This window comes from Zonotrichia albicollis, chromosome 23, assembly GCF_047830755.1.
Source record: "Zonotrichia albicollis isolate bZonAlb1 chromosome 23, bZonAlb1.hap1, whole genome shotgun sequence".
In the NCBI taxonomy this organism is placed as follows: domain Eukaryota; kingdom Metazoa; phylum Chordata; class Aves; order Passeriformes; family Passerellidae; genus Zonotrichia; species Zonotrichia albicollis.
Window position 1 is genome coordinate 2098483 of NC_133841.1, and position 16687 is coordinate 2115169.

The 16687-nt window shown below is 49.5% G+C and overlaps 1 protein-coding gene across 5 annotated transcripts in view; it reads right to left on the minus strand.

Annotated features, from left to right (window-relative positions):
• The window catches only part of FBXL20 (F-box and leucine rich repeat protein 20), a 61629-nt gene that overhangs the window by 25643 nt on the left and 19299 nt on the right, over positions 1-16687 (minus strand). For 3 of the 5 annotated variants that reach the window (XM_074557831.1, XM_074557829.1, XM_074557832.1), the window contains exons 2-3: positions 10506-10567; positions 1070-1124 (exon numbers count right to left, since the gene is read on the minus strand). In XM_074557831.1, coding sequence (XP_074413932.1) covers positions 1070-1124; positions 10506-10567 — 117 coding nt within the window. Of the gene's footprint in view, positions 1-1069; positions 1125-10505; positions 10568-12277; positions 12359-13193; positions 13269-16687 lie in introns of those variants that run through there. The other 2 variants (XM_074557833.1, XM_074557828.1) reach the window with 2 other exon arrangements.

Here is a 16687-nt window from a genome sequence, read left to right on the forward strand (position 1 = left end):
AGTTTATTTACAGCACCGAGGTGAACAAGGGGAGTTTTTAAGGGGTGAACACAGGGGGATTTTCCATCCAAATCCCACCTGCACCGAGCTCCTGCCCAGCACAGAGCAGCAGCTCCTGGCCAGGAGTTAGTGCAGGGTTCCAACAGATGACAAAACCGAGCGTTAATTGAGTTTTTGGGGGTTTAAACCTCACTGCTGATGTTGGTTTGAAGGTCTGGGTATGGCCCCAGTGGCTGCAGCATCCCATGGGCAGCGCAGGGAACGTTCCAGAACCTTCCTGCAGGAACAGCCTGTGCTGTGCCAGGCCAGGAGGGCACCCTGACATTGGCACAGGATCCCTGAGAGCCCCTTCTGCCAACGCTGCTTTCAGCTGGGAGCTCCTTCCAGGGACAATGCAATGCCCAGGCACCACACAGAGCAATTTTTTAATGCAATTAACAATGTTTAAGCTTTTTTTTTTTTCTTTGAATTCCAATGTGCTTAGAGAATTAAATCAGCGGTGGCTGAGGTGTGGAGGCAGGATTGATGGGTTTGTGCAGGGTGGTGACAGCACCCCAACACCTTCCCTGGGTCACCACCCTGGCAGGGAAAAGAAATAAATCTGAATAAATCTGGCAGCTCCAGAAAATGGAACCTTCCAGTCCAGCTGGAGGAATTCTCCCAAGCAAATAATCCAAGCTGGATTAATCCAATTACAACCCCTCACTTTATTTCCATGCTTACTCCAACTACATCCAAGGAGAAAATGAACTTTCATTGATTGTGCAGCATCTCTGTGAATTAAAATTTCCACCAAAACCTGCAGGATGGCATTTTGGGCTCATCCCATGTTGCAGGGAATAAAACCCAGAATGAGGGGAGAGTTCTGAGCAAAACATCAGCCCCCTGCCCTTTGTACCTGGGACACTGGAAAATGCTGCTCCAGCTTGGAATTTCCCCTCACTGGAGCTATGGGAATTTTCCAGGAGTTCCAGGGGACACTCAATAACCTCAGCTGAGTGGGCAGGGAGGATTGTCACCCAAATGCAACATCCTGTGAAAATCCACCAGGAAGGAGGAAGGCTCTTACCCTGGAAACTTGAGCACAACGACACAGAGTGACCACATCCAGGAAAGAGAAAATTCTGGAATAGAAATAAGAGATACTTTATAGGTTATTGATATTTAAAACATAAAGGGACGTGGAAAACAAAAGGGGGGGGAGGGAAAAAAAAAAAAAAAAAAAAGGACTGGGACAGCAAAAGTTCTTTGTGATTTGGCTGAAAGCTGAACTGTGAAAGGAAGTGCAGAGGCAGCAAATGGAAACAAAACACGGCCATGGAGGAGCAGAAAGCTCCCAGCCTGGAGTGGCTCTGCCCCACAGAACTGGGTACAGAAATCTCCAGCCTGGAGTGGCTCTGCCCCACAGCATTGGGAAACAGAAAATTCCCAGCCTGGAGTGGGTCCTGCCCTCAGAAATGGGAGCAGAAACCCCCCAGTCTGGAGTGGCTCCTGCCCCACAGCTTGGAGTGGGTCCTGCCCTCAGAAATGGGAACAGAAACCCCCCAGTCTGGAGTGGCTCCTGCCCCACAGCACTGGAACAGAAATTCCCCAGTCTGGAGTGGCTCCTGCCCCACAGCACTGGGGACACAAAATTCCCAGCCTGGAGTGGCTCCTGCCCCAGAGCCTGGAGTGGCTCCTGCCCCACAGCACTGGGGACAGAAATTCCCAGCCTGGAGTGGGTCCTGCCCTCAGAAATGGGAGCAGAAAGCTCCCAGTCTGGAGTGGCTCCTGCCCAGAGCATTGGGAACAGAAACTTCCAGTCTGGAGTGGCTCCTGCCCCACAGCCTGGAGTGGCTCTGCCCCACAGCACTGGGAACAGAAACTTCCCAGCCTGGAGTGGCTCCTGCCCTCAGAAATGGGAAACAGAAAATTCCCAGCCTGGAGTGGCTCCTGCCCCACAGCATTGGGAGCAGAAACTCCCCAGCCTGGAGGGGCTCCTGCCCCAGAGCACTGGGAAACAGCTCCCAGTCTGGAATGGCTCCTGCCCCACAGCACTGGGAACAGAAACCCCCCAGCCTGGAGTGGCTCCTGCCCCACAGCACTGGAGCAGAAAATTCCCAGCCTGGAGTGGGTCCTGCCCTCAGAAATGGGAGCAGAAAGCTCCCAGCCTGGAGTGGCTCCTGCCCCACAGCACTGGGAAACAGAAAATTCCCAGCCTGGAGTGGCTCCTGCCCCACAGCATTGGGAACAGAAAATTCCCAGCCTGGAGTGGTTCCTGCCCTCGGAACTGGAACAGGAACCTCCAGCCTGGAGTGGCTCTGCCCCACAGCACTGGGAACAGAGAGCTCCCAGCCTGGAGTGGCTCCTGCCCCACAGCGTTGGGAGCAGAAACTCCCCAGCCTGGAGTGGGTCCTGCCCTCAGAACTGGGAACAGAAACTCCCCAGCCTGGAGGGGCTCCTGCCCTCAGAAATGGGAGCAGAAAATTCCCAGCCTGGAGTGGCTCCTGCCCCACAGCACTGGGAGCAGAAAATTCCCAGCCTGGAGTGGCTCCTGCCCTCAGAAATGGGAACAGAAACTTCCAGCCTGGAGTGGCTCCTGCCCCACAGCATTGGGAACAGAAATTCCCAGCCTGGAGTGGGTCCTGCCCTCAGAAATGGGAACAGAAACTTCCAGCCTGGAGTGGCTCCTGCCCCACAGAACTGGGAACAGAAAATTCCCAGTCTGGAGTGGCTCCTGCCCCACAGCACTGGGGACAGAAACCCCACAGCCTGGAGTGGCTCTGCCCCACAGCACTGGAACAGAAAGCTCCCAGCCTGGAGTGGCTCTGCCCCACAGAACTGGAACAGAAACTCCCCAGCCTGGAGTGGCTCCTGCCCTCAGAAATGGGAGCAGAAAGCTCCCAGGCTGAAGTGGCTCTGCCCCACAGCACTGGGGACAGAAATTCCCAGCCTGGAGTGGGTCCTGCCCTCAGAAATGGGAGCAGAAACTTCCAGCCTGAAGTGGCTCCTGCCCCACAGCCTGGAGTGGCTCTGCCCCACAGCATTGGGAACAGAAACTTCCAGTCTGGAGTGGCTCTGCCCCACAGAACTGGGAACAGGAACCTCCAGCCTGGAGTGGCTCCTGCCCCACAGCACTGGGAAACAGAAATCTCCAGCCTGGAGTGGCTCCTGCCCTCAGAAATGGGAACAGAAATCTCCGGCCTGGAGGGGCTCCTGCCCCAGAGCACTGGGGACAGAGAGCTCCCAGCCTGGAGTGGCTCCTGCCCTCAGAAATGGGAACAGAAATCTCCCAGCCTGGAGTGGCTCCTGCCCCACAGCATTGGAACAGAAATTCCCCAGCCTGGAGTGGCTCCTGCCCCACAGCACTGGGAACACAAATTCCCAGCCTGGAGAGGCTTCTGCCCCACAGAACTGGAACAGGAACCTCCAGTCTGGAGTGGCTCCTGCCCCACAGCACTGGGGACAGAAAATTCCCAGTCTGGAGTGGGTCCTGCCCCACAGAACTGGGAGCAGAAATTCCCAGCCTGGAGTGGCTCCTGCCCCACAGAACTGGGGACAGAAAATTCCCAGTCTGGAGTGGCTCCTGCCCCACAGCACTGGGGACAGAAAATTCCCAGTCTGGAGTGGGTCCTGCCCCACAGAACTGGGAGCAGAAATTCCCAGCCTGGAGTGGCTCCTGCCCTCAGAACTGGGAGCAGAAATTCCCAGCCTGGAGTGGCTCTGCCCCACAGCACTGGGAAACAGAAAGCTCCCAGCCTGGAGTGGCTCCTGCCCCAGAGCCTGGAGTGGCTCTGCCCCACAGCACTCGCTGCCCACCCCAGCGAGCCTGGCAGGAGCCCTCAGGACATGGAGCACCAGCAGGGCCCTGGGCTGGCTCTGACTGCACAGGAGGGAATTGAACACTCCAACACCTTCAGCACCAGCTGCCAGAAATGGGCAGTGCCATCCCTCAGTGTGGGCAGTGCCATCCCCATTACCAGTTCCAGGATCATGGCAGTGCCATCCCTCATTACCAGTTCACAGAAATGGGCAGTGCCATCCCTCAGTGTGGGCAGTGCCATCCTCACTACCAGCTCTGGGATCAGGGCAGGGCCATCCCTCATTACCAGCTCCCAGAAATGGGCAGTGTCATCCATCCTTCATTGTGGGCAGTGCCATTCCTCACTACCAGTTCCCAAAAGTGGGCAGTGCCATCCCTCATTACCAGCTCTGGGATCAGGGCAGTGCCATCCCTCACTGTGGGCACTGCTCTCCCTCATGACCAGCTCTAGGATTAGGGCAATGCCATCCCTCACTCCCAGCTTCCAGAAATGGGCACTGCCATCCCTCATTACCAGCTCTGGGATCAGGGCACTGCCATCCCTCATTACCAGTTCCCAGAAATGGGCAGTGCCATCCATCCTTCATTGTGGGCAGTGCCATTCTTCACTACCAGTTCCCAAAAGTGGGCAGTGCCATCCCTCATTCCCAGCTCTGGGATCAGGGCAGTGCCATCCCTCACTGTGGGCACTGCTGTCCCTCATCCCCAGCTCTGGGTCAGGGCAGTGCCATCCCCCATTGTGGCAGGGCCATCCCCCATTGTGGGCACTGCCATCCCTCATTCCCAGCTCTGGATCAGGGCACTGCCATCCCTCACTGTGGGCACTGCCATCTCTCATCCCCAGCTCTGGATCAGGGCACTGCCATCCCTCATGACCAGCTCTCAGAAATGAGCAATGCCATCCCTCACTGTGGGCACTGCCAATCCCCCATCACTCACTCCAGACCAGTTTTGGTGCCCAGACCATTCCTGGCTCCCTGAGTGACCCCAGCCCTGTTGGCATTGCCCAGCCTGGGCACCAGCAGCTGAGGGTGACCCAGGTGTGGCCTGAAGGGGGACACCAAGGATGGCCAGGGGACACTTCCAAGGCCCTGCAGTGCCAGGACAGGGGGAAGGGGTTCAAGTGCCACAGGGCAAGGCTGGGTGGGACATTGGGAAGGAATCCGTCCCTGAGAGGGTGGGGAGGGTGGGATGGGTCCCTGGGGCTTGGAGCCACCTGGGACAGTGGGTGGGACAGTGACACCAGGCAGGAGGGACAGTGACAATGAGCTTTAATATTTTAATTTAATATTTTCAACTTGAAGGCCACCCAAAAGAGAAGGCAAATGTTGAAAATCCTGAGAAGCTGGGATGGAAAAGCCCTTCAGAAACACCAATATTGGGGAAAAGGATGGACGGTAAATGTGGATTATTTATGAGAACATTGATGCTAAAGGTATTTTGCACTTCCACAAGTGGCAGAGCCAGCTGTGCTCTTGTGATCCACTGTGCTCGGCCAGGAGGGACAATAACACTGTGCTTTAATATTTTAATTTAATATTTTCAACTTGAAGGCCACCCAAAAGAGAAGGCAAATGTTGAGCATCCTGAGAAGCAGGGATGGAAAAATCCCTTCAGAAACAACAATATTGGAGAAAAGAGTGTTCCTGATGGAGGAAAAATGCAGATTATTTATGAGAACATGGATTCTAAAGGTATTTTACACTCTCACAAGTGGCAGAGCCAGCTGTGCTCAGCCAGGATGGACAATGTCACCAGCCAGGAGGGGCAATGAGCTTTAATATTTTAATTTAATATTGTCAACTTGAAGACCACCCAAAAGAGAAGGCAAATGTTGAGAATCCTGAGAAGCAGGGATGGAAAAGCCCTTCAGAAACACCAATATTGGGGAAAAGGGTGTTCCTGATGGAGGAAAAATGCAGATTATTTATGACAACATTGATGCTAAAGGTATTTTACACTCTCACAAGTGGCAGAGCCAGCTGTGCTTGGCCAGGAGGGATAATAACACTGGGCTTTAATATTTTAATTTAATATTTCCAAATTGAAGGCCACCTGAAAGAGAGGCAAATGTTGAATATCCTGAGAAGCAGGGATGGAAAAATCCCTTCAGAAACACCAATATTGGGGGAAAAGACTGAGCTTCCCAAACAGGAATTAAACCTGGAATTGCAGCAGATTAAATTCTCTCACTGCAAAGGGACTCCCTATTTTGTCTGAACAGCCCAGCTCTGCACAATTTGGGTAAAACACACTCACTTTGAGCAATCTGCAGGTTTGGAACATTTATTTTTGTACCCAAACAGGATTCCTGTCCTGCTCACAGCTGCCTGGTGAGCCCTTTCACATATTTTTATTCTAGAGAGTCCACAGTGGAGAAAATAATCCCCAAAATTAACTTGATCACCAAACACTGCTCACAGATGAAGGCAGACTGAGCTTCCCAAACAGGAATTAAATCTGGAATTGCAGCAGATTAAATCATCTCATTGCACACGGACTCCCTACGTGTTTGATTTTGTCTGAACAGCCCAGCTCTGCACAATTGGGGTAAAACACACTCACTTTGAGCAATTTGCAGGTTTCAACCTCTTAATCCACTCAGGGGTTTCTAGGACTGCTCACTTTCCCACTGCTGCTCTAATTGGATTGGGGTCAGGACTCTCCTGAAATCCCTGCAGGCTCTGAGGTGAGCCAGCTTAGACCTTCAGCTTTCTAAAATTACCAACACCAATTTGTGCCAGCAAACCCCTCCCACCATCCCAGTTCAATCCCAGTTCATTCCCAGTTCAGCCCTGCTGGGCAAGGGCACGGACACCAGGGCTGTGCTGCCAGCTCAGAATGGGATAAATCAGAATGTGGGCACGGCCTGGGCATGGGCTGGGCATGGATTAAAGCTGCTCAGGCCAGGAGGGAGCTGCAGGAAGAGCTGAATTGCTGCAGGGTGATCCTGCTGGGGCCAGGCAGGAGCTCCATGGCACACTGGCAGTGCCAGCTGCTGCAGGAGGGCAGCACAGACCCCTCTGCCAGGGCAATTGGGGCTGGGGGTGGCTGCCAGGCGCAGGGAGGGGAAGCAGTGGGAACGCAGGGAAAAGGGACAGGGTGTTGTCACGGACATGTTTTATGGAAAATCCTTTCCTTGGGATTTTTCCTCTTGAGAAGCTGAGAGGCCTCAGGAATAAATTGTAAACAATGATTATCTGCTGCTGTGGGATGCAACAGGTGGGTCTGGGATTGGTCTTGTGTGGTTGTTTCTGATTAATGGCCAATCACAGTCAGCTGGCTCAGAGAGTCCGAGCCACAAACCTTTGCTATCATTCATTCTTATTCTATTCTTAGCCAGCCTTCTGATGAAATCCTTTCTTCTACTCTTAGTATAGTTTTTATATACTCTTAGTATAGTTTTAATATAATATATATGATAAAATAATAAATCAAACCTTCTGAAACATGGAGTCAGACCTTCATCCCTTCCCTCATCCTCAGACCCCTGTGAGCACAGTCACAGGATGTCACTCTGGGGACACAACCACAGCAGGAGCCAGCAGGGAGCACGGATTCATTTCCCAGGGAATTCTGCTTTTTGCTGCTTTGGTTTATTGCTGTGTGTGTGTGAAGGTCCAGCCACCTCCAGGACTTGGATTGGTCACCACCATGTTGGGGCTGTCCCATCCCTGGCAGTGCCCAGTGCCAGGCTGGACAGGGTTTGAACCGGGTGGGAAATGCCCATGGGATCAGGTGCGAAATGCCAATGGAACCAGGTGGGAAATGCCCACGGGATCGGGTGGGAAATGCCAATGGGATCAGGTGGGCAATGCCAATGGAACCAGGTGGGAAATGCCAATGGGATCAGGTGGGAAATGCCAATGGAAGCAGGTGGGAAATGCCCATCCCAGCAGGGAGCACGGATTCATTTCCCAGGGAATTCTGCTTTTTGCTGTTTTGGTTTATTGCTGTGTGTGTGTGAAGGTCCAGCCACCTCCAGGACATGGATTGGTCACCACCATGTTGGGGCTGTCCCATCCCTGGCAGTGCCCAGTGCCCGGCTGGACAGGGTTTGAACCGGGTGGGAAATGCCAATGGGATCGGGTGGGAAATGCCAATGGGATCAGGTGGGAAATGCCCATGGGATCGGGTGGGAAATGCCCACGGGATCAGGTGGGAAATGCCCACAGGATCAGGTGGGAAATGCCCACGGGATCAGGTGGGAAATGCCCATGGGATCGGGTGGGAAATGCCCACGGGATCAGGTGGGAAATGCCCACAGGATCAGGTGGGAAATGCCAGTGGAACCAGATGGGAAATGCCCACGGGATCGGGTGGGAAATGCCAATGGAAGCAGGTGGGAAATGCCAATGGAAGCAGGTGGGAAATGCCCACGGGATGGGGTGGGAAATGCCCATTGAACCGGGTGGGAAATGCCCATGGGATCGGGTGGGAAATGCCAATGGGATTGGGTGGGAAATGCCAATGGGATCAGGTGGGAAATGCCCATGGAACCGGGTGGGAAATGCCAGTGGAAGCAGGTGGGAAATGCCCACAGGATGGGGTGGGAAATGCCCATGGGATCGGGTGGGAAATGCCAATGGGATCAGGTGGGAAATGCCCACGGGATCGGGTGGGAAATGCCCACGGGATCAGGTGGGAAATGCCCAATGGATCAGATGGGAAATGCCCACAGGATCGGGTGGGAAATGCCCACGGGATCAGGTGGGAAATGCCAATGGAACCAGGGGGGAAATGCCCACGGGATCAAGTGGGAAATGCCCATGGAAGCAGGTGGGAAATGCCCACGGGATCAGGTGGGAAATGCCAATGGAAGCAGGTGGGAAATGCCCATGGGATCGGGTGGGAAATGCCCACGGGATCAGGTGGGAAATGCCCACGGGATCAGGTGAGAAATGCCAATGGGATCGGGTGGGAAATGCCAATGGGATCAGGTGGGAAATGCCCACGGGATCAGGTGGGAAATGCCAATGGGATCGGGTGGAAAACACCCACGGGACTGGGTGGGAAATGCCAATGGAACCAGGTGGGAAATGGCCACGGGATGGGGTGGGAAATGCCAATGGAACCAGGTGGGAAATGCCCACGGGATCGGGTGGGAAATGCCCATGGAACCAGGTGGGAAATGCCCATTGAACCGGGTGGGAAATGCCAATGGAACCAGGTGGGAAATGCCCACGGGATGGGGTGGGAAATGCCAATGGAGCCAGGTGGGAAATGCCCACAGGATCAGGTGGGAAATGCCAATGGAACCAGGTGGGAAATGCCAATGGAAGCAGGTGGGAAATGCCAATGGGATCGGGTGGGAAATGCCCACGGAATCAGGTGGGAAATGCCCACGGAACCCGGTGGGAAATGCCCATGGGATCAGGTGGGAAATGCCCATGGAACCAGGTGGGAAATGCCCACGGGATGGGGTGGGAAATGCCAATGGAACCAGGTGGGAAATGCCCACGGGATGGGGTGGGAAATGCCAATGGAACCAGGTGGGAAATGCCCACAGGATTGGGTGGGAAATGCCAATGGAACCAGGTGGGAAATGCCAATGGAACCAGGTGGGAAATGCCCATGGAGCCAGGTGGGGAAATGCCCATGGGAAAAGGTGGGAAATGCCAATGGAAGCAGGTGGGAAATGCCCACGGGATTGGGTGGGAAATGCCAATGGAACCAGGTGGGAAATGCCAATGGGATCAGGTGGGAAATGCCAATGGAACCAGGTGGGAAATGCCAATAGAACCAGGTGGGAAATGCCCACGGGATCAGGTGGGAAATGCCAATGGAACCAGGTGGGAAATGCCAATAGAACCAGGTGGGAAATGCCCATGGAACCAGGTGGGAAATGCCAATAGAACCAGGTGGGAAATGCCCATGGGATCAGGTGGGAAATGCCCATGGAATGGGGGAAAACTCTTGGAATTTCCTGGATTTTTTCCCACTTCCCCAAAACCCTTTCCCCATTTTTCCTGCCTCTCCCAACCCTTTCCCTCCATCATTTCCACCTTTTCCCATCCTCTCCTTCCTTAAATCCTTTCCCACATTCCCTGATCTTTTCTCACTTTTCCCACATCCTCTTCCAACTTCCTTAAATTTCCTCCCACTTCCCTTCCATCCTCCAGGATTTACACCAAATCTTTTCCCACCTTTTCCCAAAATCCTTTCCCTCCATCCTCCAGGATTTACCCTGGATCTTTTCCCACCTTTTCCCAAAATCCTTTCCCACTTTCCCTCCATCCTCCAGATTTTTCCCTCCATCCTTTCCCACCTCCCCTGGATCTTTTCCCACTTTCCCAAAACCCTTTCCTGTTTTTCCCACATCCTCTTCCAACTTCCTTAAACTTCCTCCTGCTTTCCCTCCATCCTCCAGGATTTACCCCAAATCTTTTCCCACCTTTTCCCAAAATCCTTTCCCTCCATCCTCCAGATTTTTCCCTCCATCCTTTCCCACATTCCCTGGATCTTTTCATCCTCCTCTCCCCCCTCATTCCCCAGGGGTTTTATTTGGGAATTTTCCCTCCCATCAGGACAAGAGAAGGAGCCAGAATTCCCAGATTTAACCCAAACTGCTGACACAGACCTTTGCCCTGCCTCTGTTTGCCTCTGGCTTTGGGAGTGACCTGATCCAAGCTCATGATTTGGGAGCAGAGCAGCAAAATCCTGGATGGAAATGCCAACCCACCGGTGTCCGGGGAGGACTCACCGAAGCAGCAGCTCTTTGGGCAGTTTTTTGTTGATTGCAGCTTCATCATTGTTTGAGAACATCTGCAAACACACACAAAAAAAAAGGCAAAATTTAGCCTCAAATCAAGGCAACAAACCCTGATTTACCTCAGGGAAAAAGTGGTTGGTTCATGAGGATGTTTCCAGATATTCCAGGAAATTCCTAGCAGATAAACTTTGTGCTGCAGCTTTCCAGTTTCAGCTGGATGGAGCATTACACAAAAATATTTCAGAGCACGGTGCAAGGATGGTCTGTAAATTGAGAGATGAAGTAGAAACTGAGATTTGCAGCTGTTCCAGGGAAATAAATGATAATCAGGATGTGAGCTGGCACTGACTGGAGTGCACACATCACAACTGGGAGGTTTCACACACCAAACCTCTGGCCAAGGAGAGGAAGAAGGCTCCAGAAGCCCAAATATTCACCCACAGAGGTGGAAGGTGCAGCAGAGCTGGTTTCTGTGATGGAAAAGTTGCCCCAGAATGTTCTCCCAGCCCTCAGGAGACAAACAGGGCTGGTTTTTAAGCCCCCAAGAATGGATTAAAGGGAGTTGAGATGTTTGGTGCTGTACAAGGAGGAGGGATAGGGCTGGGGAAGCTCTGGGATCCCCCCAAACCCAGGGACAACACCTGGTGCACCAAGGAGTCCCAAGGGAAACAGGGAGAAAAGGCTCACATGATAAAGAGAAATAAAAAACAATTCTAAGATTTGGTGTTGTCTTGTCATGGGGAAAATCCAGCACTTCCCAAATATCCTGTACCTGAGAAAGGATCCGTAACATCCCAAATATCCTGTATGTGAGCATGGATCCAATCCCAAATATCCTGTACCTGTGCATGGATCCATCATTTCCCAAATATCCTGTACCTGAGAAAGGATCCATAACATCCCAAATATCCTGTACCTGAGCATGAATCCAATTCTATCACACCCCAAATATCCTGTCCCTGAGCATGGATCCATCACATCCCAAATATCCTGTACCTGAGCATGGATCCATGATATCCCAAATATCCTGTACCTGAGCATGAAACCAATCCAAATATCCTGTACCTGAGCATGGATCCAATCCCATCCACCCCAAATATTCTGCACCTGAGCATGAAACCAACCCCATCACATCTCAAATATCCTGTACCTGAGCATGGGTCCATGATATCCCAAATATCCTGAACCTGAGAAAGGATCCATGGATCCATCACACCCCAAATATTCTGTACCTGAGCATGAAACCAATCCCATACAAAATATCCTGTACCTGAGAAAGGATCCATAACATCCCAAATATCCTGTACCTGAGCATGGATCCATGGATCCATCACATCCCAAATATCCTGTACCTGAGCATGAAACCAATCCCAAATATCCTGTACCTGAGCATGGATCCATAACATCCCAAATATCCTGTACCCAAGCATGGATGCATCACATCATATCCAAAATATCCTGTCCCTGAGCATGGATCCAATTCTATCACACCCCAAATATCCTGTCCTTGAGCATGGATCCAATCCCATCACACGCCAAGTATTCTCTACCTGAGCATGAAACCAATCCCACCACAATTTAACACGAAACCCAGTGAGAAAATCCAATGTGCTGCCACTGAATGCTCCATCTGGTGATGGAAATCTGGGTTCTGAGGAACACCGAGGGTTTCAGTCACAGGCTGTGCTCCCAATCCCAGTTTCACTCTGAATTATCCCACACACCAGAGCAGGGGGCTGAAGTGGGAACTCTCAAACTCTCACCCCAAAATGAAATCCAGCAGGATGCTGCTCCTCCCCAGAGCCTTTTATCACTCCCAGCAGGAACATCACAAATCCCGAGCAGAAACCAATCCCTGGCAGCTCTCAGCCCAATTAGCTGCTAATTAAACTGAGCTTTTGCCATTTTAATTCTCAATTAAACGGAGATTTTGCCTCTCCCAGGGCTGTCCCCTCCCATCTCCAGGTGACTCTGGAGCCACTGTGGGTGGGGACAGACATTCCCAAGGAAAGCACCTGCACATTTGGGACAGCACCAGCTAATTAAAGTGATTCACTGATTGATTAGGAGATGGAGGAAATCATGGAGGAGGAATGCAGAGGAATTATTTATGGAATAAAGAGATGTGATTCTGTTTCCCCTCATTCCAGATCCAAACCCTTTCTCAGACCTTGAATCAGGACTTTCCTCCCAAAAAAAGGATCAGAGAAATTAAAGGAGCAACCAGAATTCCAGGAAGGAGCCAGAACAATCAGACCAAATCAAAGGAACCAGGAGAAATCAGAATTCCAAAAAGGAACCAGAACAGACCAAATCAAAGGAACCAGGAGAAATCAGAATTCCAAAAAGGAACCAGAACAGCACAAGGGCAGGGAGGGTTAAAATAAAGATTGCAGAAGCAACCAGGAACCTTCTGAGCCTATCAAACCCCTCAGGCCCAGCACAAATCCCATCCCTCGACCTTGAATTAAGACTTTCCTCCCCAAAAAAAAAGGATCAGAGAAATTAAAGGAGCAATCAGACTGCCAGGAAGGAGCCAGAACAATCAGACCAAATCAAATCAAAGGAACCAGGAGCAATCAGAATTCCAGAAAGGAACCAGAACAGCACAAGGACACAGAGGGTTAAAATAAAGATTGCAGAAGCAACCAGGAACCTCCTGACCTATCAAAATCTCACCTCAGCCCCAGCACAAATCCCATCCCCAGAGCTTTCTGCAGGAGTTTCCCTTTCCCAGCACAAATCCCACTTGAATCAGGACTTTCCTCCCAAAAAAAGGATCAGAGAAATTAAAGGAGCAACCAGAATTCCAGGAAGGAACCAGAACAATCTGACCAAATCAAAGGAACCAGGAGAAATCAGAATTCCAGAAAGGAACCACAACAATCAGACCAAATCAAATCAAAGGAACCAGGAGAAATCAGAATTCCAGAAAGGAACCAGAACAATCAGACCAAATCAAACAAAGGAACCAGGAGAAATCAGAATTCCAGGAAGGAACCAGAACAGCACAAGGGCAGGGAGGGTTAAAATAAAGATTGCAGAAGCAACCAGGAATCTCCTGAACCTATCAAAATCGCACCTCAGCCCCAGCACAAATCCCATCCCCAGAGCTTTCTGCAGGAGTTTCCCTTTCCCAGCACTGCCCAGACCTTGAATTAAGACTTTCCTCCCAAAAGAAGGATCAGAGAAATTAAAGGAGCAACCAGACTTTCAGGAAGGAACCACAACAATCAGACCAAATCAAAGGAACCAGGAGAAATCAGAATTCCAGAAAGGAACCAGAGCAGCACAAGGACATGGAGGGTTAAAATAAAGATTGCAGAAGCAGCCAGGAATCTCCTGAGCCTATCAAACCCCTCAGCCCCAGCACAAATCCCACTTGAATCAGGACTTTCCTCCCAAAAAAAGGATCAGAGAAATTAAAGGAGCAACCAGAATTCCAGGAAGGAACCACAACAATCAGACCAAATCAAACAAAGGAACCAGGAGAAATCAGAATTCCAAAAAGGAACCAGAACAGACCAAACCAAAGGAACCAGGAGAAATCAGAATTCCAAAAAGGAACCACAATAATCAGACCAAACCAAAGGAACCAGGAGCAATCAGAATTCCAAAAAGGAACCACAACAATCAGACCAAACCAAAGGAACCAGGAGAAATCAGAATTCCAAAAAGGAACCAGAACAGACCAAATCAAAGGAACCAGGAGAAATCAGAATTCCAGAAAGGAACCAGAACAGACCAAACCAAAGGAACCAGGAGAAATCAGAATTCCAAAGAGGAACCAGAACAATCAGACCAAACCAAAGGAACCAGGAGAAATCAGAATTCCAAAAAGGAACCAGAGCAGCACAAGGGCATGGAGGGTTAAAATAAAGATTGCAGAAGCAACCAGGAACCTTCTGAGCCTATCAAAATCTCACCTCAGCCCCAGCACAAATCCCATCCCCAGAGCTTTCTGCAGGAGTTTCCCTTTTCCAGCACTGCCCACACCTTGAATCAGGACTTTCCTCCCAAAAAAAAGGATCAGAAAAATTAAAGGAGCAACCAGACTGCCAGGAAGGAACCAGAACAATCAGACCAAACCAAAGGAACCAGGAGAAATCAGAATTCCAGGAAGGAACCAGAACAATCAGACCAAATCAAAGGAACCAGGAGAAATCAGAATTCCAAAAAGCAACCACAACAATCAGACCAAATCAAAGGAACCAGGAGAAATCAGAATTCCAGAAAGGAACCAGAACAGACCAAATCAAAGGAACCAGGAGAAATCAGAATTCCAAAAAGGAACCAGAACAGACCAAATCAAAGGAACCAGGAGAAATCAGAATTCCAAAAAGGAACCACAACAATCAGACCAAATCAAAGGAACCAGGAGAAATCAGAATTCCAGAAAGGAACCAGAACAGCACAAGGGCACGGAGGGTTAAAATAAAGATTGCAGAAGCAACCAGGAATAAATAAAATAAATAAATAAATAAATAAATAAATAAATACATAAATAAATAAATAAATAAATAAATAAATAAATAAAATAAATAAATAAAAATAAAGAACCAGAAGCAACCTAAGCCTATCAAAATCTCACCTCAGCCCCAGCACAAATCCCATCCCCAGGAGTTTTCCCTTTGACCAGCACTGATCTAAAAGAATGTTTGTTTTTTTGGCTCACTAAAAAAAGTCCTTGGACTTAAAACCCTGACGGGCCCCGGGCAGGGAAAAACCTCAGGATGGAATTCCCAGCCCTGGAACCCTGCTTGTATCTCCAGACCTGTTTTCTCCAGAATTCCTTCAAAGCTTGAGTGAAAAAAAGCAGAAATTGGGCTGGGATTGGGATTTTGCTAAGTCATGGCATGTACATACATGGCAGGTATGGTATATTCAGCACGTACATACATGGCAGGTATGGTATATTCAGCACGTACAGCTCAATATACCACGGCCATGGGGACCTTCTGGCAAGTCCATACAAAAATAAAGCTCTGAAAAAAAAATGTCAGTGAAAATAAAGCTCTGAAAAAAATGTCAGTGGTTATTCCAGACTGCCAGGCTTTCAGAATGCTTCAAGGGATAAAAACGAAATGCTTCACATTTTCTTCTTCTTCAAATTTTCTTCTCTTTGGTGTTGTCCAAAAGGAGAAATGATTGAAATGACATTTAAAAAATCACATTTTTTTCTTGTGTGTAAATTTTCAGTTCTGTTCCAAATACAGAATTCTCCAGCAAGATTCAATTGTGTGAAGCCACCGGGGGATTTTGGGAAGAAATTCCTCCCTGATATGGCTGGGGTGGGATTTAAGGTGCAACCCAAACCCAAACCAGACTGAAATTCTATGGAATGAAGGAAATTTATGGAACGTACATACATGGCAGGTATGGTATATTCAGCACGCACAGCTCAATATACCACGGCCATGGGGACCTTCTGGCAAGTCCATACAAAAATAAAGCTCTGAAAAAAAAAATGTCAGTGAAAATAAAGCTCAGAAAAAAATGACTGCCAGGCTTTCAGAATGCTTCAAGGGATAAAAACGAAATGCTTCAAATTTTCTTCTTCTTCAAATTTTCTTCTTCTTCAAATTTTCTTCTTCTTCAAATTTTCTTCTTCAAATTTTCTTCTTCTTCAAATTTTCTTCTTCTTCAAATTTTCTTCTTCTTCAAATTTTCTTCTTCTTCAAATTTTCTTCTTCTTCAAATTTTCTTCTTCTTCAAATTTTCTTCTCTTTGGTGTTGTCCAAAAGGAGAAATGATTGAAATGACATTAAAAAAATCACTTTTTTTTCCTTGTGTGTAAATTTTTAGTTCTGTTCCAAACGCAGAATTCTCCACCAAGAGGCAAATGTGTGAATCCACAGGGGGATTTTGGGAAGAAATTCCTCCCTGATATGGCTGGGGTGGGATTTAAGGTGCAACCCAAACCCAAACCAGACTGGAATTGTATGGAATGAAGGAAATTTATGGAACGTACATACATGGCAGGTATGGTATATTCAGCACGTACATACATGGCACGTATGGTATATTCAGCACGTACAGCTAAATAAACCACGGCCATGGGGACCTTCTGGCAAGTCCATACAAAAATAAAGCTCTGAAAAAAAAATGTCAGTGAAAATAAAGCTCAGAAAAAAATGACTGCCAGGCTTTCAGAATGCTTCAAGGGATAAAAA